Here is a 26708-nt window from a genome sequence, read left to right as displayed (position 1 = left end):
TTTGTAGGATGAATCTGATCTGCTCCGCTTGTTTGGAGAATGTGGTTATGAAGAGTGGACACTGGTTTGTTTCATTGTTGTGAATTGTTTTTTTGGGGTTTCTCTTTCTAAGGAGGTACTCCCGATCTGTTTTTAAGGCATGATTAAATGCAATTTCCAGGTCCCTCTCTCCATAGCCACGATCTCTGAATCTGTTCTTAAGTTCTTCAGCTTGTGCCATAAAGGATTCTTGTGTGGAGCATAACCTCCTTAATCTCAGGAATTGTTCTTTGGGTATGCCCTTGATGAGTGATCTTGGGTGGGCGCTGTTTGATCTGAGCAGGGAGTTTTTGGAGTTTATTTTCCTGTAAATGTTGGTCTGTATTTGTTGACCAACATCTATGTACAAGTGTAAGTCTAAATAATCAAATCTGTGAATCATTGTATAAATGTGTGAACTTCAAATTGTACGTATTCTCCTCAAGATATTCAAAGAAAGCGTGTAATGTGTCAGTATCCCAATTCCAGATAAATAATAAATCGTCAATAAAGCAACGATAGAAAATAATGTGTTCTGTAAAGGGGTTAGTGTCACCAAAGATGTGAGAGGTCTCCCAAAATCCCATGAAAAGGTTTGCGTATGAAGGTGCAAATGACGTGTCCATGGCTGTGCCTTGTGACTGTAAATAAAATTGTGTGTCAAACATAAAGTAATTGTGCTGTAACAAAAACATAACTGAATCCAATAAAAATGTGCTTTGTGCCGAATTTAAGTTGGAGTGATTAAGAAAGTGACTGATGGCTCTCGTGCCCAAAGTGTGATCAATTATCGTGTATAAGGAGGTTACATCGAGCGTAACCCAAGTGTAACCATTAAGCCATTTGATTCTTTGAATATCTTGAAGCAAATCCGCAGAGTCCCTCAGATAAGCAGGTAATGTTTTAACCAAAGTTTGTAAGAAATGATCAACGTACCTAGATAGACCATCTCCCAAAGATCCGATGCTAGATATAATTGGTCTACCAGGAGGGCAGTCTAAAGTTTTATGGATCTTTGGGAGATGGTGAAAAATAGGCATGATGGGAAATGGATTATACAAGTAAGATGATTCACGATTGTTGAGTACTCCCAACTCCCTGCCCAGATCAAACAGATCTCGAATCTCCGCTAGATATGACTGAGTAGGGTCTCTATCTAGCTTGCAATATGCCTGTGTGTTGGAAAGCTGTCTCAAGGCTTCTGTTCGGTAAGCGTCTGTATGCATAATCACCACTGCTTCCCCTTTATCCGCGTTCTTGATAATGATATCAGACCTCTTTTTTAATGAGCTCAGGTTTAACCTGCCTTCTTTGGACAGATTGTCAAATGAGGGAGTAGTGAAGGTATAGCCTTTGGCAAGAGTTTGTAAATCCTTCTCCACTAGTCTCTCATAGGTCTGTAAATGTGGGCCCTTGGAGAAGGATGGACAAAAAATAGACTTACTCCTAAAATTTGTATGTTTGGTACCAGCCATATGTTAGATGGCAATGCTCATCTTTCTCTTACCTCAGTTCACAAGTGTTCTGCATTCATGGGGCAAGGCTGACTGTGTCTGTACTGCATGATGTGCACTGTAGACTGATGCCACCAATACAACATTACCACTGCAAGGATATGCCACAGCTGATGGCTTGAACCAAAGTAATTCATCTGCCCTGTAAGGAGAAGCACACAACACATTCAATTGCTTTCTAATGTGACTTTAGCTAAACTGATACTGTATAGCAATTACACTTTCCAAACTGATAATTTGCAATGAAGGCCTTTCACATTATTAATTTGAGCAACTATCCACACTATAAATGTTCCTTAGATTCAACTTAGCCATGTAACACTGATGGTATGCGCCAGTATGAGAAAGTATCTACAACGCCAAAATCCATGGTCAAGGCTGCAGTTTGTGTCAACCATTATTTTTACTGTAACCGTTCCAGCTCAACCATTGCAATTAATATCAAGGACTGACACAGTTCTCTTTTAATTGTAGTGGGCATGTAGTTATAGCATGGTCAAGTATGATCCCAAGCACACCAGCAAATCTACAACAGAATGGCTGAAAAAGAAAAGAATCAAGGTGTTACAATGGCCCAGTCTAAGTCCAGACCTCAACCTGATTGAAATGCTGTGGCTGGACCTTAAGAGAGCTGTGCATAAACAAATGCCCACAAATCTCAATTAACTGAAGCAACGTTGTAAAGAAACGTGGGCCAAAATTCCTCCACAACGATGTGAGAGACTGATAGTCATACAGAAAACGATTACTTCAAGTTATTGCTGCTAAAGGTGGTTCTACAAGCGATTGAATCATAAGGTGTACTTAGTTTTTCTTACATGGCTTCTCCATTTTTGATAAATAAATCATGACACAGTGTAATATGTCATGTGTTGTTCATCTGAGGTTGTATTTACCCAATTTTAAGACCTGCTAAGGAACAGATGATTGTTATTATGTCCTGATATGTAAAACCCTAGAATTCAAAGAGGGTGTACTTTCTTTTTCACACAACTGTATATATACACACATACACACGTATGTATGTGTATATATGTAAGAAAATCTTCAAGCCACGGCTCCAGAGATCGCACTGCTGCGAAGTCTCTGCGATAAATCTATCATTAAGTCGCTTCAGGGGCCCATGCCCCCCCTCAACCCCCAGCGCAGCGATAATAATCAGGAACAGGGGCAGTCGCGATCCTGCGGCATACACTGGTGCCGAAAACAGCAAGTCTTGCTACATCTGAATTTTATGCAATCAAACTGGCTTCAAGTACCAGCGATGTAATAATTCATAGTTTTCTTTAATTATGGTACAAATTGTAGAGCGGGCTGTAGCTTCCAAAGATCCGACTAGTCCACCAGATCTATCTATATGTATCTATATATATATACACACACATATATATATATATATATATATATATATATATATATATATATATATATCTTTAGTATCACAAAATCACACGCTAATGCACATGGTACACGATACCTAGCATCACCTCCACTGTGACATAGATTTTCGAAGTGTGTGTTGGATCTTTTAGGTAGTTTGGAAAGAATAAAGTGGCACAGCTGTACATCGCTTAGAAACTCAGAAATTGGGTGTTTAAAATGATCTTGACGAGAATCAAATGTTTTAATGTCATCACCTAAAAGAAAAATCATAGCATCTACATCAGGGGTGGGCAAATTCAGTTTTCAAGGGCCACCAACAGGTCAGGATATCCCTGCTTCAGCGAAGGTCGTGCAGTATTCGACTGAGCCACTTGTTCTAAAGTTGCCCATGCCTGATCTACATACTGTAGATCCGCTTTTTCCAAAAGGTGTAAAATACCTGTATTGAAATCTGGATGATTAAATAATGGAAGCAAAACGAGATGTATTTAGATATCCCGTATATGGATCTGTTAAGTTCCCACATTTGGCACACACAATTGCTAATATAGTAGGGTGCTTGAGGGATGCTGGGGTTCTTGATTTTGGTCATCGATCCATAGTAGATTTTGGACACAAGGTAAGTATTCAATCTCTTATCACCCGTCCCAACTGGACAACAAATCAACAGGTCTAATTGGGCACCTTTATACCAGTCCTCAAGCATTTATCAGTTCTTTTTAGGATATTCCTTTTTATTTAACCCTCTTCAGAACGCTTTGAGGAACCTCCTCTTCCACTGGCATAGTTTTTCCTCTTCGAAAATATTTATGTCATCATCATTAGCTAAACAGTCAAAAACAGAGGACAAACAATGGCTGATAAGAGGTTGGCTTCATACTGTAGTTATTTGAAAAGCTATTTTGTCTTTACCTGGAAAATACCTTTCTGGAACTTTAGATATGTAGACGAGAAAGGCAACAGCTGCAATCGTATACATTACAATTATACGCGGAGCAAACACCTGCAGAAGAATAAGAAAACATGTCTATATGACTGTGTCACCCTTTTTCATTCACTACGTTTTAAATACTAAATATATCAGTAGTTCCGCATGGTACCAGAGACTGTAAAGCAATGCATTGCAGGGATTGCTGTCCATGATGCAGTTAATACAGACTTATTTGAAATGATAGCGATAGAGGGGTTTATTTATAAAAAGTATTATATATATATATATATATATATATATATATATATATATATATATATATATATATATATATATATATACATACACACATACTGTACATACACATACACACACTTGACAAATCTAGTGCTATTTGTGCACCAGTTTCGCTGTATTGAAAAAGTTAATATGTGGGTGTGTGTGTATGTATGTATGTATGTATGTATGTATGTATGTATGTATGTATGTATATATATATATATATACACACACACGCTGTATAATATAAGAATATAAGATAAAGAAAAATATCAGCGCCAAACTATTCAATACACGTTAATGCATAGCAATATACCACTACTTTCCACAAATAAAAAACTTTCAATCTGATCATTAGTGAATAAACAATTAGTAAATAGTCATGCTCAATATGAAACATTTTAAATGTGAATCAAGTGGATAACCTAAAATACTGTGTAATATATTCGCAATATGAATGCTTCTCATTCCTTATACACAATGCCGCCCACGCTCCGTTTATAAACTTACATAAACAATAGAAGTTCCAATTCCGCCGTTCAGCCAAATCCAGTGCACTGTAGGGATGATTCCATAGCCAGACACAGAACAGAATAGAACAGAGCGCAGCCTGTGCCACTGTTGGGTGAGGTAGCTGGGGTGAATCTGAGCAAAGAACACTGCCAAGATCATGGCCAGTACAGTGATTAAATACACCTGACGCCAGTACTGAAACAAAGGAAACACATTAACCTTTATAAACCTGATACATGTTGGTATGTTCTGTACTCTTGAAGCAAAATGCATTAAATGTTAAATTCCATCTACTCAAATAGAAAGTGCCGCCGCAAGTAGGTTCTAAATAAAGATAGTGGTAGGGATATGTTTTAATGGCTTTAAATACATTCTGATGAGGATTGCTCCTTAATAATTGGAGCTAATATTCAGTAAGTGACAATTCCACAGGCCCTTTTGCAACTGGGGACCTACAAAACAATGTTATTTGTAAAAATGTCCTCTGAAAGGTAATAATTACTTTAATTACCTTTCACTTTCTCAATTCTGGTCTTATAACTAATGAAAATAACAAATGTACCAGTAACCCAAACCAGGCAGTTTATATAAAGATATTATACCAAAAAAATAAATACTGTACATGCTATAGTTTTGCAAATCACCTGATTTCTCTTAACCAAAGAGTATTCTTATAGCTGGAAAATGTGGCATCCAACCCACATTTTATTGACTGCAAGCAAAGCTCGTCTGGTTAGGGTCATCTTTATGTTTTGGGCATATATTTATATATGTTGTTTAAAAATTAAGTTGAAATTACGAGTTTACATTTCTCAAAGGATTTGCACTATTTTTACATATAAATACTGAGCGTAGCGTTTCATGTAGGAACATTAGAGTAATGGATAACCTTTATTTATAGGAGCTTGTTTCATCTAATCTGTCATATATGTATTTTAGGTTTTAAGAATGTCTTTGGTGTCTTACACTGTGTGTGTATATATACATATATATATATATATTTTTTTAATTTGGTCGTGGTGCACCATTGTAATAAATGATCCAAGCCTTGACGATGCCATGGTTTAACTATGAGAGCAGCGTGGGGCAGGCAGCTTTTCACCCTGATGCATCTAGTATGCCGAGTTACAGAATGGATGAGATGGAATGTTTATTTACTGGCAGCTGGCACGAATGCTGCTAATCTAGCCCGCCTGCTGCCATGAATTGCTTCATTGTTGTAACAGCAGAACAGCCTATTTCTTTCGTTCTATGGAAGTGCGGTCACAAATGCAGGGCTGTTGCACTTCAAGGCCTTTGCACCTACCTAACATTTTTACATTTGAAAAACATTACTGTTCATTTCACTGTTTCTTGGAAAGCAGTCTTGGATGAAAAACCTGCATAAAATGCGTTTCATTTGGGGTGAATAGTTGAAGAAAGTGTGAAAATTTGACATCTTAATTTCTGTGTCCCTTAAGCACCTTTATAACCACATAGTCAGGAAATCATGTAACCTTTGTAGGCCAGTGATGTAAAATAGTGAATTAGTTCTTCGTATTTAGCCATCTTGCACAGAGTCTGCCAATACAAAATGCACAACAATGGCCAAGTCTGTAAGCCCTGCTGACCAAGACTTAAATAGATAAATAAGTTGTTAACAATAAAATTCTCTTCTTTATTTGATGGCATCTAGCTCTCCATACCTGACCACTAAAATTGGCAAATGGGGTGGCAAATTGTTCAACAGTGACTGGAAAGGAGACCACAAGAGAGACTCAAAGCATGGGAGTTTAATAATAAATAAGTCACCTTGATATGATAATTGGGCCATTCTTTGCTGCACGATGAATGGAAACGATTGAAATGGAAGGTTTGTGCCATCTATATGACATGTGTGCAGTGCTGGTGTCGTATTGCCTGGTTTAACTTTCCAAATGCAAGTGCGTGCCAAAAATTGAGAAGAAATGTAACATGTAAGCGACACTTTGGACATTATCAAAACATTGAATTGACAGGTGAGCATTCTGGACAAAAACTCTCCAAAATGTTATGAGAAGGGCCTGCAATGCAACCTTAAAACGTCAAATCAGCGGAATATTGCATGCAACAACCAAATAGACTCAGAAATCCAATGACAATACACTGCGCCACTCAATTCCCCAACCAAAGGCTACAATTAATGAACCCCAAATGGCTCAGTTGGCATTTTCCTTCCATCCCATAAAAGACTCTTTCTGAAGTACTGCTGTGTAAGCGCTCACGCCACAGCTGCAGTTGGCAAAGCGTGTTCAAACAGGACGCACAGAAGCCAGGAGTTCAAATGTCCCTTCACTCATTATTTTTAATATGGAAATTCACTCATGTAAATTATGTGGACTTCAGCTCCCAACAGTGCTCATTAGCAAGATAAATAAGACTCAAGGTCTGGAGAATAGAAAATAAAACCTTGCCTGGGGCATTTGGAACCAATGTGATGGCTTCATTGATTTGAGCCAGAAAAAAGAAAAAGAAAAGAGAATGGTTTCCTTCACTAAGCAAGTACGGGGGGAAAAAAATGAGAATAAAGCTGTTACCTACATTGTTACAGTAGAAAGCGTAAAACACTCCGGAGACATAGCAGCCCAAGATGCCGAATGAAATTCCCGCGTAATCCAAAGCCAGCCACCGACGGCTAGTCTTCTCTGAGCGATGACAGCAGAAGAGGTGATACCCCACCGAGCACAGCATGCAGACCTACAACATAATACAGACTACATGAAGCTTGTGGGCATCATACATTTATTAGGATGACACTGCCAATGTACACAACACTGTACACTGTAAAGCAATACAGTCAATAAATTCCTGCCAGAAAAGGTTACAATATGTATTTCCATAAAGCCCCCCTGCTTCAAACCTGTACAGTATTAAAAAATGAACACTTTATTTTCACAATGGCTTGGATTGCTCCTTTAAAAAAGGTATATTTTAGGTCTCATTTTTTTTTAAGTTATCACTTCAGTTGAGTACACCTTCACCTAGTTGCTATATTTTTCACTATTTTTAGTCCTTTTCCTTACTTCATTTATTGTAATATTTTATTGGGAAAAATCACAGGACAGAAAAATCTTATTTTCAAGCAGTTACTGATAACACAAATAAGTTTCCAACACACCTCTAGATTCTGTACAGCACTATTCAATTGTCTGCATAAGACAAAATCAATTTTGTCAAAAAATCAAAAAAAAAACGAAGAATGTAGAATTGCAACATACTGCAGACATTCGAAAACACCAAGATGTTCTCGTAGCAGAAAAAAAAAGATATGTGGTGTAGCCCACCTTGTCTGCAGAAATGCTGTAAAATTAGTGGACCAGCAAAGATTAGTAGAGGAACTCCAAAACTTTTAACTGCAAAAATGTATTTCTTGAGAATGACAAATTGTCCGCAAAAAGGTCCTGAAACATTGATACTATGATTTGATACACAATCGAGACTATCACATAAATGGAAGGAAGTTTAAACCCTTCACAAAATTCTTTAAAAAAAAGCTTATTTGTTAAAAAAAAAAAAAAAAAAAAAAGACTTTGTGCAGCTCGACTTACAAAGCATATGGTTAATTGGTGAAACATCAGAGTATACAACGTTTCACGTCCATCCTTGGTTAACAAACAAGCTTTGGAAAGGAATTCTGTGGAGGGGTTGAAACTTTTTTCTTATTTGTGAGATTGTGCATGTGTGCTGCCACACACTGTTTATTTTTTTACATCACAGAGACGACTACAGTATATGCTCCAAACATTTTGTTGTATGATCCAATAGGGACAATGTATGAAAAGGTCGTCGTTCATGACACGAACTGTTCTCTGACAAAATGCAGAGATTGCACGAAACGCGTCAGAGTTCCTCCTAAAATGACTTGTTTTTAGCTGATGTTGCCCACGTTCATTAAATGATCCTTTTGGAATAGTGATCCAGCATCCGTTTTTTCTTCCTGCATCCGAAACGCAAGAAGCACTTGTTGGCACGCAGTGCACTGCCACTATTTTCCCCCTTGGGAGGAATTCCTGTTCTGACACTAACTGTTCTAATTCACTGATTGCGCAAGTGATGTGGCACAAACATATACGCTGTGTTCCAATATGAAGCATTATATCTGAGCTGGTAAATTTGTATGTTAAGTGATGCAAAGCAGATTTTGTGGCGTGAAAAAATATTCTCTAGTGCTTGTGTATGTTTTTGTCAAAGGATTTCTGACGAGAAATACCAGAGATAAATCAGCTGCAAAGGCAACAACTAGACGGGCAAATGTACCACAATTTGGCCTGCGAATATTTCAGTTTTTGATAATATGGAGTTGCCCACGAATATTTGGCTGCAAAGTTTGTTCAAAAATGTATACAATTCTGACGGTGGTCACGATCCACCCAGACCCCGAAATATGAGTGCGACAAAATGCAAGACAGCGCCTGTTCTTAGAGTCCCAAGTGCTATAATATAGATTACCTCAAACACGTGGAGAGATACCTGTGCACAAACAATGGGTAGCCCTGAGATACCTGGGAAATGTTAAATCTGTCATGCAAATGACTCCTATTAGCATATTTCCCAAGTATCTCAGGGGTGCCCATTGTTTGTGCACAGGTGCCTCTCCACGTGTTGATTGAAAGTGTGTTTGAGGGGGATATACCCAGTTCATCAAGTAAAATATGACTCGCTCCCTCTCACCACATGTTGGGGAATAATTTGCCAATCTCTAGCAACAACTACATATTCGTGAGGAGTATTATGAAATTGACCATAAATAGTGTGACAAAAATAAAGAAAATAATAAGATTCAAACTTATTAAAAAATGATTATAACTTCTTCTGGCACAGCAGGGGTAAACATGTTCTTTCCCCATACAGCCTTCCATGATAAATTCTTTATTTCCCCTGCTTTCATGGTTTCTCTTTTATTTTTTGCATTTAACTCTTTTTATCCCTCTTTCTACCCTTTATATTCAATTCAACATTATTAATTACACTTGCTGAAACTCTTTCTGTGTGTCTCTCTAGTAGCTCCAAATGTCTCCTTTACCGCTTCCACTCCTGCAATCTGCCAAAGAAATCCTCTCACAGACACAGTTGTGAAAGTCGCAGCCAAAATTCTGTGTGAATTCTGTACTAGGGGGAAAACCTGTTATAGCCGTTGCGGTGAGTGACAGCACAGCCACCATCTCCAGATTAGAATGCACGTCCCCCAGCATTGTTCTGCCGGCATGTCCCCCAATTTTTTTATTTTACAATGTGGTTATATAACGAAGGTAGCACAGGGACCCTCGCCATGCTCAATTTCTTTTCTGCAAGTGGTGAAATTACAAACAAATGTCACGCCCTGATGCAGAATAACTTATTTTAAATGTGACATCACAGATCTTTCCGGATTGGAAACAGGGGGTCCTCCGGAGCTGATCCACATTATTTCCAGCTCTGGTGACCATCAGTTCACAAGATACTTACCAGTGAATTTACAGTAGTTATGGGGTGGCCAACTCCAGTCCTCAAGGGCCACCAACAGGTCAGGTTTTGAGGATATCACTGCTTCTGCACTGGTGGCTCAGTCAAAATGACTGAGGCAACTGTGCTGAAGCAGGGATATCCCTAATCCTGCAGTAGTTACAGTCCATTTAAATGGAAGTCGCAGTGAATGGATTTGTGGCTGTCTATTGGCCCCCGTGACCTGAATGATTTGTTGGAATTCCCTTAAGATGAGGAGACCACCAGTAACTATACCAAGTATCTCAGGAACAAGGGGATCCCATAGCCAACAATAACGTGGTCCCTGGTTCTAATGCCTTTAAAAAAAAATATATATACTGTAACTAATCGATCAGTCGGCACTGCAGCTTTAAGAATGCGGCAGAATTTTACAAACGTAGCTCAGTCTCAGTCAACACAGCAGCAGAATGAGCCAAGCAGTTTACAATGGTCATGTTTTCCAGATGTAATGGGCACTACTACCCTCAAGTATAGAATGCCTGTTATGGGTACTAATGACCAGTCAACAGTGGGTGGAGCATGTAAGAAGGTGTCATCATCTATAAGAAAAATCACAGGGAAATGAATGAATCTGACAAATGTGGATTGTGACGGGATGGGGTAACCAGGCTAAACATTACATGTTAAGTCCACCTGGTTACCCCATAGTCCGTGGGGTCCCTGGCAAGCTACACAGCACCATAAACCAGGGATTATACATGTAAAAAATAAAGTGACCCCTGCTTTTCTGGTTTACATGTTCCCTTTCCCATAGAAACGTGAAACTTTGTATGTAAGTTTTATGTGGGATATTTGGGTAGAAATGCCATTATTTTGTTTGCAGGAGTTCGGGGGCCAAAGTTACCAGTAGTCCCTGAATTCTCCCCGACGTGCAGGCACTATTTGCCGGTACGCGGGTTGAATTACACCGGGGCTGCTCAGTGTTCCCCAGACTCCTGGTTTTTGAGCCCAGATATCCCAGATCCGTTTCCCTTATAAGTATAAGGTTCCCCAAGGTCCATACTTTATTAAAATAGGTTTTATAATGTTTTGTGCTTTTACTATAAATGTCTATTCAGTCAGCCCTGGCATCCACACAGGTGCCGGGGAGTCTGGATAGACATCGTAGTTCAAAGAGGAGTCGAGATGTTGAGAGGTGTCGGGGTGCTAAGTGGCCGGGGCAGGGCAGAGTACTGAGTCCAGCGAACAGAGACACCCTGCGGAGAGGACCCTCTGGTCTGCCAGACTCAGTGGAGTCTGCCCAGTAGGTGGCAATTGGTTGACTGGGCAATTTAAGATAACTTTTAATATTCTCAAGAAATCATTTTAAACTTTCTCTTTCTCTAATGAAGAAAAACACAGGTCTGCTGTAATACTACTACAATGTCTAGTTTAATAAATAGCCCCCAATGCATCAATTATGTACTCCACTGTAACAGGTATAACTCATATGTGCCGGCTTAATTGACCCTGGTATGACTCTAAACCGGCAGCATCACATCTGCTTGTCTTTTTAGACGTACAAGCAATATTTGTGCAGATGCAAAAATTCATACTGTTTACCGCAAATAAAATATCACTTAAGGCGAAGTTTATAGTAATGCCTACGGCGACGCGACCGAGTCAAGTCACGCGGCGCTGTCGCTATAGCGTTTGTTGCACTGTGGTGCAGGAGACCTCGGGAAGGCAACAGGGGGCGTGGCCGTGACATCACACGAGCGGTCCGCCCTCATTGGCTGAACAGCTCACGTGACGCGGACGTCACACTCACGTCACTGGCCAAGACAAAAATCCTTGGTTTCAGCGATTTCGGTCGCCATGTCGCTGCGCAGCGCCGTCGTGATCACTATGGTCATCGGGACGGACTTCAAGTACTTGTGATGGCGCTGTGCGCCGTCGCCAGTACTATAAGCGCAGCCTAAGCATACAGTGCTTCTACTGCAGCTAGAGATTCTGGGACATGACGTGCAAAAGAGCACAGTGTCACCTTTTGCTTCATGTCCATTTTAACATGGACTCCCTATACGCTTATGCCTGTTGCATATACTGTTTACCAAAACTTTTACCTCATTGCTAAACGATATCCTAATCACTGTGCCACTTGAACAAAAACAACGGATTAAAAAGCAAATAAATATTTTGCGAGAGAAGTATAAAATATACTGCGATTGGAATAGAAAGAAAAAAAGAAAACAGAAACTAGTTCAAGCCATACATGATTTTTTCTGCACTGTATACATACACTATGTCATCTTTGAGCCATCTTTGACAAAGCTAGTTTTATGAAAGAAGTAGCAGACTACTTTTGGCCACGTGTACCGCTTGGAGCAGAACCCGTGATTTATTATCAGACAACCTGAAGTAACAATCTTGAACACAAGAAAATAGGCACCGGACATGGCAGCCATTAATGAGAGGAACAGCTCAAAGTGATCTTCCCCTCACACATTGGCTTGCCCCCAATTACGCGGCAAGCAGACCTTCTCTCTTTCTCTTGTTTTCAGCACATCCCGGGTGATACAGCAGTTTTTAACCCAGCAAGTGGCATCAAAACATTGATGATCCCTGCCACTGGCGTGGGATGAGAGATGGGGAACAGTGGTAAAGAAGGGGGTTGAGGGTTTGAGGCAGAGGACAATGAGATGTGTGGGTAACAAGGTGCAAAGGGCTGGAGGGTGTGAAAGGGGAAAAGAGGGAAACAAAGGGGGGCAAACGAGTGTAAAAAGGAGACTAGAGGGGGGCAGTGGTGTGCAAACTATAAAGCAAATGTTAAAAGCTGGACAGTTGGTGTTAATAGTGTGTGTATTAATAAATCAAACACACACTTCAGGAGATTAAACAAAGTGATTTTTCATTTCATTTTTGGCTGGGTAGAAAATACAGAATGGAACTTTAAAAAGCAATTGTCATCAAACGTGTGTACAATTAACTGATTGTACCCAGAGCAGTGAGTGAGCAACTTGTGTGCATGGTTAATTTTTCATTTAATTTATGGCATGAAATTGAATGCGCTTACAGTGTACCTCGCTAAGTGGAAACAAAGAAGTGATCGAGGGGACTGCCGCTCTGCTGACAGGAAAAATTCGGGAACTCACCAGTTCAAGAAGATAAAAAGTCTTTATTGACCTACATAAAACAAGGAAGCAATGCTCCTCCTCCCACGCCAACTGTGGCGCTTTGTCAAGCACTCCTTGACAAAGCGCCACAGTGGGCGTGAAACATGGGAGGAGGAGCATTGCTTCCTTGTTTTATGTAGGTCAATAAATACTTTATCTTCTTGAACTGGTGAGTTCCCGAATTTTTCCTGTCAGCAGAGCGGCAGTCCCCTCGATCACTTCTTTATTTCTGTATTACTACGGATCGACGGACGCCACCGGGGTATTCACGACGTGAGTGATCATTCTATCATCATCCCAGTCAGTTTTGCGGGAGGAGCGGACAAGCGGTGACATCTAGAGAGCGCGCGGCTCCACACCACAGCCAGTTGGGAGAGACGAGGGTAAGGAGAAGCTTCGTATGGGGCTACACAGCTCGGTGGGACACACTCGCCTTCCTGTAAGTACCCCGCTTCACACACTCCTTACATCATCCCCTTAACAAGTCTCCCCGCCATTCATTCATTACCCGGACATTGCTCTCACCTCAATTATTATTATTCATTTTCCCATGGTCTTGCCACTTTGCTTGGAGCTGATATTCGTTTTTTTCCCCCTTACCTCGTTAAGTGGGACTGGTTAGTACAGTATGTTCAAGCAGGGCTGCAGACAGCAGGAGAGCCGGGACAACTGTCCAAGGCCCAGTGGCTGCAGGGAGCCTGGCCGTCTGGTGCTGACAGTTGGGCCTGGCCAGAAGACAGACCTAACTTCTGTGTCCGGCTGCTGTGCCTCCGATTACCGTCGGGTCCCTGCTCTCCCCAGCTGCTGCGGGCCTCTCCTTTGCCAGGCCCGCCTCTCCCGCCGAAAGCTGGGCCTGGCCGGAAGTCAGGCCCAGTTTCTGCGTCCAGACTGGAGCGGCATCAGAGGCCTGAGACCACCACAAGGTAAGTCTCCCTGTGTATTGTGTGTGGGGTATATTGTGTGTATTGTGGGGGTGGGTATTACGGTGTGTGTATTGTGGGGGTGGGTATTACTGTGTGTGTATTGTGGGGGTGGGTATTACTGTGTGTGTATTGTGGGGGGTGGGGGGGTAATTGTGTGTGTATTGTGGGTGAGGGTTATTGTGTGTGTATTGTGGGGGATAATTGTGTGTGTATTGTGGGGGACGGCTAATTATTGTGTGTGTATTATGGGAGGATAATTATTGGATGTGTATTTGAGTGGGTAATTATGTGTGTATTATGGGGGGGGGTGTCATTATTGTAGGGGGAATTGTATGGGTATTGGGGGTGGTAGTGTGAGAGAGGGAGTGTGAGAGACAGAGGGTGGGGGAGTGTGAGAGACAGAGGGGGAGGGGAAGTGTGAGAGACAGAGAGGGAGGGGAAGTGTGAGAGAGAGGGGGAGGGGAAGTGTGAGAGAGAGGGGGAGGGGAAGTGTGAGAGAGAGGGGGAGGGGAAGTGTGAGAGACAGAGGGGGAGGGGAAGTAATTGTGTGTGTATTGTGGGTGAGGGTTAGTCTTTGTGTGTGTAGTTTGGGGGATAATTGTGTGTGTATTGTAGGGGACGGCTAATTATTGTGTGTGTATTATGGGAGGATAATTATTGGATGTGTATTGTGAGTGGGTAATTATGTGTGTATTATGGGGGGGGGGGTAATTATTGTAGGGGGAATTGTATGGGTATTGGGGGTGGTAGTGTGTGTATGTGTGTGGTGGGAGAGGGGAATGAGGGAGCGGAGGGATTGAGGTCGTGGCATGGAGTGAAAAGGAGACCATTGAGTGAGAGCGAAGAGGGGGGGGGGGAGACAGTGTGAGAGTAAAAAGGTGGTATAAGAGAGGGAGTGAGAGGCGAAGTGTGAGAGACAGAGGTGGGGGGAAGTCTGAGAGACAGAGGGTGGGGGAGTGTGAGAGACAGAGGGCGGGGGAGTGTGAGAGACAGAGGGTGGGGAGTGTGAGAGACAGAGGGTGGGGAGTGTGAGAGACAGAGGGTGGGGGAGTGAGAGAGAGGGGGAGGATGTGTGAGAGACAGAGGGGGAGGGGAAGTGTGAGAGAGAGGGGGAGGGAAGTATGAGAGAGAGGGGGAGGGGAAGTGTGAGAGACAGAGGGGGGAGTGTGAGACAGAGGGCGGGGGAGTGTGAGAGACAGAGGGCGGGGGAGTGTGAGAGACAGAGGGCGGGGGAGTGTGAGAGACAGAGGGCGGGGGAGTGTGAGAGACAGAGGGCGGGGGAGTGTGAGAGACAGAGGGCGGGGGAGTGTGAGAGACAGAGGGCGGGGGAGTGTGAGAGACAGAGGGCGGGGGAGTGTGAGAGACAGAGGGCGGGGGAGTGTGAGAGACAGAGGGCGGGGGAGTGTGAGAGACAGAGGGCGGGGGAGTGTGAGAGACAGAGGGCGGGGGAGTGTGAGAGACAGAGGGCGGGGGAGTGTGAGAGACAGAGGGCGGGGGAGTGTGAGAGACAGAGGGCGGGGAGTGTGAGAGACAGAGGGCAGGGGAGTGTGAGAGACAGAGGGTGGGGGAGTGTGAGAGACAGAGGGCGGGGGAGTGAGAGAGAGGGGAAGTGTGAGAGACAGAGGGGGAGGGGAAGTGTGAGAGACAGAGGGGGAGGGGAAGTGTGAGAGACAGAGGGGAGGGGAAGTGTCAGAGACAGAGGGGGAGGGGAAGTGTGAGACAGAGGGGGAGGGGAAGTGTGAGAGACAGTGGGGGAGGGGAAGTGTGAGAGAGTGGGGGAGGGGAAGTGTGAGAGACAGAGGGGGAGGGGAAGTGTGAGAGACAGAGGGGGAGGAAGAGAAATACATGGGGAGGGGGGGGATGTAATGGGGGTGAGAGTGAAGTGGTGTGAAAGAGGGGGGCAGCTCGCAAGGCCCCTGACATATGGTGTAGTTCCCGGGGGAAACTCTAGTCCTGGGCCCTGTGTTCAAGCCGTCTCATTTCTCCACATCCCTTGCTGAAATGCAATTGCTGGACTAAGCATAATAACACATATTTTCTCCTATTCCACCTGTGAAACATAAAATAAAAGTGAGAAAAGCAAGAGCCTCATTTTGTAAACAAAAATGATGGACTTACCTGAAAGCAGAACAGGTAGATGGAGCAGATAACAAAGTCTTCCCTGGATGCATTTGCCAACGGCAACACTAGCAGCATGTCGTAAACACCCAGACTGAAGAAGATTAGGAAGCCCAGCAGGTGACTCCAGATGTTCACGGTCTCATTGGACAAAATGAAGAGGCTGCAAAGGACACAATGGCAAAATGAGTAGACCACGGTTAGGGTCGTCCACTCTAGGAAAACCCCAAAAGATGACATGTGGACGCAAAGGTTTAGTTCCACAGAGCTTCGTTTCTCGTATATCATGGTTAGGTTTATTGTTGCACATTGCTTGTGTGCATAACAGGGTATATTGTGACTGTTCAGGATGTTCCAACAATACAATACTTGTAGACTCCTTGAAGTCACAAGGTCATCTAATTGCTGCTTTGCATGGTTTCATTAATTCTGGCCGCTTAGCATGTGGGAAGTACTACACCTGTTTTTAGTAAGATGTATCTATTTAGTATTGTATATGATATGATTGATATGTTTGGACTCATTGCCTCTGTGCCATACTTTAGATTGCTTCGCTCCTGCTGGTAAGGGATCCAAATTGTTCATTCTGCTCTATTCTTAGCTTGCAAAGTAATTATGGAGCCATGAATAGTCAAAAACTGGTAAACATTTTTACTAAACGTCACACGGGTTGGCACTATGGTAGCCCTTGTGACAAATCGGTGAACGTCATCACTATTTTGCTTGTTTCTATAGAAGACGTGATCACCATTTGAGATGGGCGAGATTTTACGGGATTCGAATCCGCCACGGATTGGCCAGTTCATCTAATCCGCGGATCAGTCTCAAAAAGGCAGATTCCTTTTTTTTCTCCCTATTACTTAAAATCCGTCCGATAGATTCGGAATCTGAATGGAATTATTATGGGAGGAGAATATAAATATCAAAGTAAAGACATTTCGTGGATTACAGATCCGTCTACAGAGTCTTTAAATCCATGTGGCAGAGAACCAACTACAATATTGAAGAATCCGGGCGGATTTAAGAGGAAGCAAACCGACGACGGATTTAAACGTGATCTGAACACGTAGCACCGTCACCTCTGTGATCTTGCGACCACATGAGTGATGAAGGGAGGGGCCATGAAACCTTGATCCCACGACACTGAAAGTGTGTGTGGCGAAGGTGGTATAAGGCTTGTCGTGCACGCTCACAGACCTCCCCCCATCTTCTTAAGACCATGAAGAGCACTTATTGAGGGTTTAAGGGTTTATGCCTTTAAACCTTTTGCACAACAACGCATTTTAGGGCTCTATGGCAGCGAAACGGGCAGGTGAAGGAGGTGCAAGGTCTTGTTATTTCAAGGAGCCGTGCGACTATAGATGCATGGATGGCTATGCATGGTACCAAGGTGCAAAATATATATATATATTTTTTAAATGGCAGCAAAAAATATATCCAATTCATTTCAAGAAGATGTTATTCTTTGATACAAGCGGTGCAGATTTATTCCTCCCATAATTGCACCACTTTTCAATTCATACACAAATCCCATAGCCTGGTGCCTCACCTTTTCAGGCACAACCTGGATGGGAGGTAAGCCCTGTAGCCGTCTGTAATGTACGGGTTATCCTTGAGGAATATGGGAATCTGTTCATATGTGTAGAGGCGGATCCCCCGGGGGAGCAAGACTGGCCAGTACTGGTAGCTGCCCAGCTCGATATAGTGGGAGCTCTTCAGCACCTTCTGGTGCATGATGCAGGTGTCAGAGCCGCAAACCTGAGTATTTGAATAAACACACCACGGTTACTTACCAAACAACGGCTTGCGGTGTTGATGGGTGCGATTATACGGTCGGCAGTAATCAAAGTGTGATGGTGCTTAAAAAGGTATGGAGCAGCACCTACACTTTTTTTTTAAATTGTATTAACGGACCCAAGAGTACCGCTCACTTTTTATGGACAAGCTTACAATTCCACTTTCTATTAAAAAACAATATACACTTTAAGAAGCCTTCTACCCCCATCTACGTACTAAGCATAAATACGGTATACTTCTTTCTACAATACTGTCAAAATAGCTTTCCCCCAATTTTGAAAGCCTTTGTGGACCGCTGCCTGTCGTACCACAAGCGTGTAACATGTAAACAATTGGGGTTAAGGAGCGGTGCAATCATCCGGACTGCGGATTTATTAAAATTAAACACATGCACAGATAATATACACATACATTTTTTCTTATATTTGTAAAGCACTAACATATTTTGCAGCGCGGCACAAAAGGGGGTACAGCGTTATGTATATTATATAGCCTAAACAGAAATAAATGCCAAAAAATGATAGAGATAGATATACACACACACACACACACACAAACACACACACACACACACACACACACACACACACACACACACACACACACACACACACACACACACACACACACACACACACACACACACACACACACAGCAGCAATAAGAACAGGTACTCAAGGTCATAATCCAAAATTGAAAAAAGTTTATTAATAAACATTACTCACTGTGGGGCCTTTATCAAGACATTGAGCCGAGACATTGATCAGTGAAGCTTTTTTCAATTTTAGATTAAGACGCATAGTGCCTTCTCTTATCTATCTGTACTATTACTATTTGTGTGTTAGTCCATTTGCGATAGTGCAGAATAAATGAGTTCTTCAGTATTAGGTGCACAGCATTCCCCGTCCCCCCAATCCCATGCTGTTCCTTGTCCCCCTTCCATGGCTTCAAACACTTTATCACCCCACCTTATCTACAGAACATCTAAAAAAGGTATCACCTAATACTGAAGAACTCATTTATTCTGATATATATATATATATATATATTTTGAAGATCAATAAGCGCTACCAAAAACAATTACTGAATATATTTAAAAAAAAAAACACTCTAATAAACTTAACATGTGATATATAACCGATGAAAGGAGGTGCTTACCAGTATACATTCCCTAAGTAAATGCAGCCAAATAGGTCCTCAACCCCACACAAGCCGAGAGGAATTGTACAGTGAAGATGACCTAGGCGCAAATAAAAAGAAAAAAAAAAGGAAGGGGGGAGTGAGAACAGAGTACAGGACGTCCTCATTTTCCGGCGTTACTTTTTCTGACGGATGCGCTATCCGGACGCTGCATAATGCTGTTCAAAAACACATTATCCAACGGCAGATTCGCTTATCCGACGGAAACCGCTGCTGGTTAACATTGGACCCGCTTTCCGACGGTCCGCTATCCGACGGCGGTTTGCAGGACGCATTCCGTCGGATAAGCGAGGACTGCCTGTAGTATGTCTGGACTTGGCCTCTATAAGGAGGGTAATGAATGCACTTACAATAAAGAAGAAAATAAACGCTTTTCTCCAGAAACACTGGATCTGGAACAATGATGATATCAGCGTGGGATGGAACCAAGGATTCTTTATCCAAGATGTCGTCTTGTTGCAGGATCTCTACTGATTTAAGGGTACTCTGTACTTGGTCTGTCGGCCACAGCGCGACCACAAAGCAGCATCGGTCATGAAAGCATGCTAGTAGTACTGGTGATAGGTCAGTCAGCGCTCCGCACAGCACAGGCACCAGGGGTTATATTTTAGGCTCCGGGATTTTTTCACTCTTTAATTAGACTTAGAATTGTTGCCAGTTTCTACAGACAGCTATTTTAACTTGTTGTGTTTCATCAGTGTGAGGCTGGGTACTAACACCAGTATAACCAACCCCACAAATGATGAGACCCAAAAGGTCGAACATGTTTATAAAAGCGTTCCATGTAAAAATGGATTTCAGGCAAAAGGTGACACGTACGCATGTACGTTCTCCAAAACTCAGTGCTTGGAGAGACAAGGACATTTGATTTCCAAGCGCAGAGAATGCTCACATGACCCTTCTCTGACCAATAAAAGAGCACCAGTTCGAAAACCAATCACACAGCAGCCTGAGCCATCCAATCAAAGAAGGAAAAGCAGAGAGCAGGAGGATGCAGACGTGAGGAAAGCGCGGGGAGAGACAGAGAAATATATATATATTTTTTTGACTGTATAATATTATCTTTCTTGGGTGCTCAACCAGGATCATATGCAAAAGTAGAGGCTGTCCATGGCACTCCAGTTGAAGTACAACATATTTATTTTACTCAATCCATAAAAAGTACACAAAATTACGTAATGTACTAAACCCAGCAACGTTTCAGGTCTAACCAGCTCTTCGACAAGTTTCTCACGATTAGGGTAACCAGACGTCCCGGTTTGGCCGGGACAGTCCCTTTTTTTTATGAATGGTAGGTGAGGGATATTCTCCCAATAATCGGGTCTCAGCTGTCCCAGGGATATGTATATATGATATAGGATATGAGTCTTTAATCAAGGTATATAAGAGCAATGATGAGTGCTATGGGAGACTCAAATGAGGCAATATATGCAGTGGTATATTGGTACTAGTAACGCTGTGTGGCTGGCTCAGATCTCCATATATATCATAAAGGTCCCGAAAAAGCCCCCAGCAAAACCAAAAAGTACATACCATATCAGTCAATGATACTGAGATCTCCCTCTTGCAGCACAGCTCTAGTGGGTGCATCACGTCAGACGTAGTAGAAAGAAGGATGGTCCCAAAGGGGCCTTTGGCGGAGCACTACCGAGGAGAAGGAGGGGGATGCAACCAGTGATGAATAGGGACGCAAAAGGGACGCAGGTCCCGAAACGCGTCAAAGTAACCATGTACCTCTGTTTGACCACCCAATAAATCTTTTTTTATTCATCACTGGTTGCAGCCCACTCCTTCTCCTCGGTAGTGCCCCGCCAAAGACCCCTTTGGGACCATCCTTCTCCCTTTTTTTTATGATGTGTCCCGTTGGGCCGACATACCCCGAAATGTCCCGGTTTTTGCTGAGTGGCCCGGTTTTCACAGAGCAGGAGATGCCGGCGGGGAGCAGAGCAGATGTTTGGCCTGGTAGATGATGGGGGTAGGGTTAGCACCAGGAAGAGGGATGGGTCAGGGAGGAGAGCAGAGCAGATGTTTGGCCTGGTAGAGGAGGGTGGGGGCGGGATTGGCCTGGTAGACGAGGGTGGGGGCGGGGAGCAGAGAGAGAGCGCAGAGAGAGAGAGCGCAGAGAGAGAGAGAAAGAGCACAGAGAGAGAGAGAGAAAGAGCGCAGAGAGAGAGAGCGCAGAGAGAGAGAAAGAGCGTAGAGAGAGAGAAAGAGCGCAGAGAGAGAGAGAGAAAGAGCGCAGAGAGAGAGAGAGAAAGAGCGCAGAGAGAGAGAGAAAGAGCGCAGAGAGAGAGAGAAAGAGCGCAGAGAGAGAGAGAAAGAGCGCAGAGAGAGAGAGAAAGAGCGCAGAGAGAGAGAAAGAGCGCAGAGAGAGAGAAAGAGCGCAGAGAGAGAGAGAGAAAGAGCGCAGAGAGAGAGAGAGAAAGAGCGCAGAGAGAGAGAAACAGCGCAGAGAGAGAGAAAGAGCGCAGAGAGAGAGAAAGAGCGCAGAGAGAGAGAAAGAGCGCAGAGAGAGAGAGAAAGAGCGCAGAGAGAAAGAGCGCAGAGAGAGAGAGAGCGCAGAGAGAGAGAAAGAGCGCAGAGAGAGAGAAAGAGCGCAGAGAGAGAGAAAGAGCGCAGAGAGAGAGAGAAAGAGCGCAGAGAGAGAGAAAGAGCGCAGAGAGAGAGAAAGAGCGCAGAGAGAGAGAAAGAGCGCAGAGAGAGAAAGAGCGCAGAGAGAGAAAGAGCGCAGAGAAAGAGTGCAGAGAGGGAGCGCGCAGAGGGAGCGCAGACAGAGAGCGAGTTACTTCACTCGGCTTCCCCGCCGCCTGCAGCAGGAGAGATCTGTGTCCTGCATGCAGAGGAGATGGGGAGGCGTGTTGGGTGGACAGCCGTGACATCACGGCGCTGATTTGTCCTCATTGGGCGAACCTCTCATGTGACCTGGCCGCCGCACGTGAAAACTGATTTTTCTGTTTCCCCCTGAGTCGCGAGAGCCGACGCCTCTGCTCTCGCGCGCTCTATAGACAGCCACATAGAGGCATGTCTATGTGATTGCACCGCCGTGATCACCATGCCCACAGCCTGAGGCGCTTGACATAGGGCAGTTTAAACCTGAAACATTGCTAGTATAGCCTGGGTCCCCCTGGTCCCCTTACCTTTCCATAGGCAGCGGAGGCTGGGGAGAGTGCGGGGAGGGATGCGCAATAGCAAGCGCCGGACAATAGGAGTATAGCACAGTAGTGGAACTACAAGTCCCAGCAGCCTCAGGGGCTGCAGACCACATGTTGCCAGGCAACCTATAGGGCTGAGAGATGCATGGCAGTTAGAATTGTGTCAGCGAGAGTTCTGACAGTTGGAGCCAGGACAGAGACAGGTAGGGTCTGGGTGTCAGTGGCACCCAGATTAGGCCAGATTAACCCTTTAGGTTCAAGATAGGCACCACTCACTTAATCAGAGTGCGGCTGCTACAGGGAAACCCCTAGCTAGAGACATTTCCCTTGTAGCTGTATACAGTTAGTGTATAGTGCCATTTGAAGATGCCGCACAGTGATTTGCGGGCTGTGGTCTGGGGCAGGACCACCTCCGCACTATCAGACTATCAAAGGTGAGATCCTCGTACCGGAGTTCACCCCACGCAAAGGCGGAGGCTTTGCCGACATCGACGTCGCTGGATTAGTGGATCCCTTTTGCTTTTCGGCCATACCTGGGTGCTGGAGAACCTGGGCAGGTACCTCACAACTATAACACTTTCAGTTACTGTGGGCAGCGCTGTCTCACACATTGGGTGGGTTGGCTCTTGTGGACACCAGGGAGGTTGGGTGCCCGGGGGCCCCTCAGTACTTTGGGTAAATCCCATCAGGGATGGACACTACGGTTTGAAGGCACGGTGGGGCTACGGCCGTGCGAGGCCTATATTGTATGTAGTTAATGATATATCTAAATAGAAACACTGGGTGGCGCTCAAACACTCCTACTCAGTGCTTAATATAGTGTATAGTGACCAATAATACATTCTGAATATATAAACCAATAGTGAATATTGGATTTATAAATAATGATATGAGATCAATTAACGTGAATATATGAATGTATAATACAATGACCATACACCACCACGTGCTAATGTGAAAATAGTCATAAAAGGCAAAAACTTCCTCTCAACTTCCTCAGGAGTCTAATGAGGAAGCCGTCACTATTGCAAGGCGAAACGCGTAGAGCGTGGCTTGCAGTGTGATCCTGGAAGAGAGACGGCCCCGGAGGGGGGTGTTTGAAGACCTGCCGTGACGTCACCGGAACCGGGTGGATGCGGAAGTAATTGGAGCACGGGCAGCAGAGCGGTGAGGTCGCGACTTGCCAGAAGCTTACACCCTATAATTACCGGGCCCTTGATTGACTGCCACACTATCTGCTGAATCTAATATATCCTGAAACTAGCGACATCATTGCCACTGACTGGATTTATGCGACAATACTACTATGAATTTTGGAGCCCCCTTATTATTTTTCCCATTCACTGTTAGCAATATTGCACCATGTACAGGCATACCCCGGTTTAAGGACACTCACTTTAAGTACACTCGCGAGTAAGTACATATCGCTCAATAGGAAAACGGCAGCTCACGCATGCGCCTGTCAGCACGTCCTGAACAGCAATACTGGCTCCCTACCTGTACCGAAGCTGTGCGCAAGCGGGGAGACTATAGAGCCTGTTACAAATGCGTTATTTACATCAGTTATGCACGTATATGACGATTTCAGTACAGTACATGCATCGATAAGTGGGAAAGAGGTAGTGCTTCATTTTAAGTACATTTTCACTTTACATACATGCTCCGGTCCCATTGTGTACGTTAATGTGGGGTATGCCTGTAATGTTTTTTCTTTTCATGGCTGACTACATCACTCCCCTGGGATTTGGAGGAAACCAATGATGTATCTAGTTGTACCTGTGTTCAGTAAACGGTTATTAAATACAAGTGCATGATATTATTGCATTGGGTCCTGTGAATGGGGTTATCCGGTGCTGTCAGGATCCCTCACAGGTGGAGGTGCTGTCACCAGATGGATCACCACCGGGTTCCCAGCAGCAGAGGTTCAGGCCTCCTGTGAGCCACAGGTAAAGCACCACACACTCCGTAGCCGCCACATCTCCCATAGAGTGGGGGAAACAGCGCTACACTGGGTTTTAGCACATTACGTAATTGTGTGGACTTTTTATGGAAAGAATAAAATTAATAATTTAAGTCAACTGAAGTGTTGTGGATATTCTCTACGAAACACACTTTATTGTTGGTAGGATTTATAAACTGTAATTGCAGTGTTGCCCCTCCTCCTGTATATTGCAGGGATGCTCAGTACTGTAAATTGCAGTGATACGCAATACTGCTTTAAATTGGAGTGATACTCAAAACTGCTGTATATTGATGTGATACTCAGTACTCCTGTACATTGCAGTGATACAGCCTCATCCTGTACATTGCAGTGATACTCTTCACCCTTGTATATTGCAGTGAGACTGCCCCCTCCTGTACATTGCAGTGATACTCGGCACTCCTGTGTGTTGCTCTCACCTTCACTCAGCGGCCGCCGGATTCCTCCCTTCGGATTCTGTCCGCGCGCCTGTGCTGGGATCCATCGGGGGCGTCCGGGAAGCAAGAGGTTAAACGCAAGAAGCAGCAGCAGAAGGGAGTCAGGTACACGCGCCGGTCGTTAGCGGCGCAACTGACTTCCGTGTCCATGACGTCATCCCGTGCCTGGCGCTGCGGCGTCACGAGCGTGAGACAGAGGAGGAGTAGAATATGGGCGAGAGGGCGAGAATAACCTGAGGAAAGGGCAGAGACTGAGGATGAGACTGAAGATAAACCAGAATAACATCCATACACGATACTGAGGAGCTGAGAAATACAATTGATTTATTCTCGCCCTGTCTCGCTCCCTTCTGCCCCTCCTCTTCTTTACCATCCTTTTGGGATCCCCTTACTACCCTGCAACCTTAAACATGGAGGAAACTGTATATTATTATTCTCCCTGTGTTTCCATCCCAAAATAATTATTCCCAGAGAGGACAGACTTTTATTCAACCCAAAAATGTGGAAAAAACTGAGAGGGGAAGCAACGTGTAAACTAAATAATAACTACACGCCATTATATTTTTTCTATGATAAGCAAAATAAAATCCTAGATACAAAATAATATATAATGTGAGTTATCTTTTCCAAAACTACTCACAGTAAGCCTGGCTTAGAGAAATACATTTGAAAAGACACCCAACAAACCTAAGGCAAGTTTTATAAAAAAAAAAAGTTTGCAGCAATACAGTTGTACAAGAGTTTGTGCAAAACTATATTACTTCTACCTACAAGAAATCTTGCTGCAGAGTACAGGCATACCCCGCTTTAAGTACACTCACTTTAAGTACACTCGCGAGTAAGTACATATCGCCCAATAGGCAAACGGCAGCTCGCGCATGCGCCTGTCAGCACGTTCTGAACAGCAATACCGGCTCCCTACCTGTACCGAAGCTGTGCACAAGCGGGGAGACTATAGAACCTGTTACACATGCGTTATTTACATCAGTTATATACGTATATGACGATTGCAGTACAGTACATGCATCGATAAGTGGAAAAAAGGTAGTGCTTCACTTTAAGTACATTTTCGCTTTACATATATGCTCCGGTCCCATTGCGTACGTTAATGTGGGGTATGCCTGTTCAGTTGTACTTTCCGAAATACTATCCACAAAAGTTCTTAATATTATACTATATGGACTACTATATATTTTCAACAAAAAAAGCGAAGGAGTTTAAAATAAAAGATAACTTTTATTTAGTTGTCGTTTTTATAGTCCTGGTTTACTAAGAAAGATATGCAAAATAGGTTAGAAAATGCAGTTTCTCTCTTAAAAATGTGCAAAATTCAATTAGGGCCCAAAGACAGTACTTATTACATTTTAGATTTAATATACAAAAGCAGTACAGTCCTTAGGTACAGAAAATAATGTTACAAGAAACATACAGTATGAGATAAAACAAACAGACATTTCTAACATACTGTATGTAACCCTGTTTCCCCCACCCAATCTCACATAGGGCCTATCTCTGGGAAACTCGCTCTGGTTACATGGTTCAGTGTGGTGCAAACCTGCTGGTAACAGGTGGCCCTGGGTCTTCTGCATGATGGTATAGGGGAATGACAGGACAGGCTTCTGGGGTCTTGCCAGAATAGTACTCACAGGTGCAGCGCCTCCATCTCATGCAGCCCCCAGGTATATGGGGAGAAGTCTCTGCAGAAGAATCTCTTCCCCCTCCTCCCAATAGTCTTCACTCTCAGGCAGGAGGTATAATAAAACACAGTGTCCTTTACTGTCTCTCTGTATTAGCAGCACAATTGATAGTAGCTTGTAGGGTGTCCACCCTAAGGATGTCCCTGGACTCACTCCCAGCCAAAGGG

General features: G+C 43.7%; 1 protein-coding gene and 1 long non-coding RNA gene across 3 annotated transcripts in view; one reads left to right on the top strand and one right to left on the bottom strand.

Moving 5' to 3' along the window:
• PAQR3 (progestin and adipoQ receptor family member 3) overlaps window positions 1-25006 on the bottom strand; it is a 40960-nt gene extending 15954 nt beyond the window's left edge. Inside the window, exons 1-8 of one of the 2 annotated variants that reach the window (XM_075606589.1) lie at window positions 24827-25006; window positions 19233-19314; window positions 17826-18034; window positions 16277-16439; window positions 7198-7353; window positions 4636-4833; window positions 3828-3918; window positions 1526-1674 (exon numbers count right to left, since the gene is read on the bottom strand). In XM_075606589.1, the coding sequence (XP_075462704.1) occupies window positions 1532-1674; window positions 3828-3918; window positions 4636-4833; window positions 7198-7353; window positions 16277-16439; window positions 17826-18010 (936 nt within the window). In that variant the 5' untranslated portion in view covers window positions 18011-18034; window positions 19233-19314; window positions 24827-25006 and the 3' untranslated portion in view covers window positions 1526-1531. The remainder of the gene's footprint in view (window positions 1-1525; window positions 1675-3827; window positions 3919-4635; window positions 4834-7197; window positions 7354-16276; window positions 16440-17825; window positions 18035-19232; window positions 19315-24826) is intronic. The other variant, XM_075606594.1, reaches the window with a different exon arrangement.
• On the top strand, window positions 22613-25525 carry LOC142498095 (uncharacterized). The gene is made up of 3 exons (XR_012802369.1): window positions 22613-22983; window positions 23427-23593; window positions 24767-25525. It is a non-coding gene; the product is annotated as an uncharacterized LOC142498095 (long non-coding RNA).
• The last annotated feature ends 1183 nt before the right edge of the window (window positions 25526-26708 follow it).

This window comes from Ascaphus truei, chromosome 1 (assembly GCF_040206685.1).
Source record: "Ascaphus truei isolate aAscTru1 chromosome 1, aAscTru1.hap1, whole genome shotgun sequence".
In the NCBI taxonomy this organism is placed as follows: Eukaryota; Metazoa; Chordata; class Amphibia; order Anura; family Ascaphidae; genus Ascaphus; species Ascaphus truei.
This window is presented reverse-complemented; position numbering and strand designations above follow the sequence as displayed.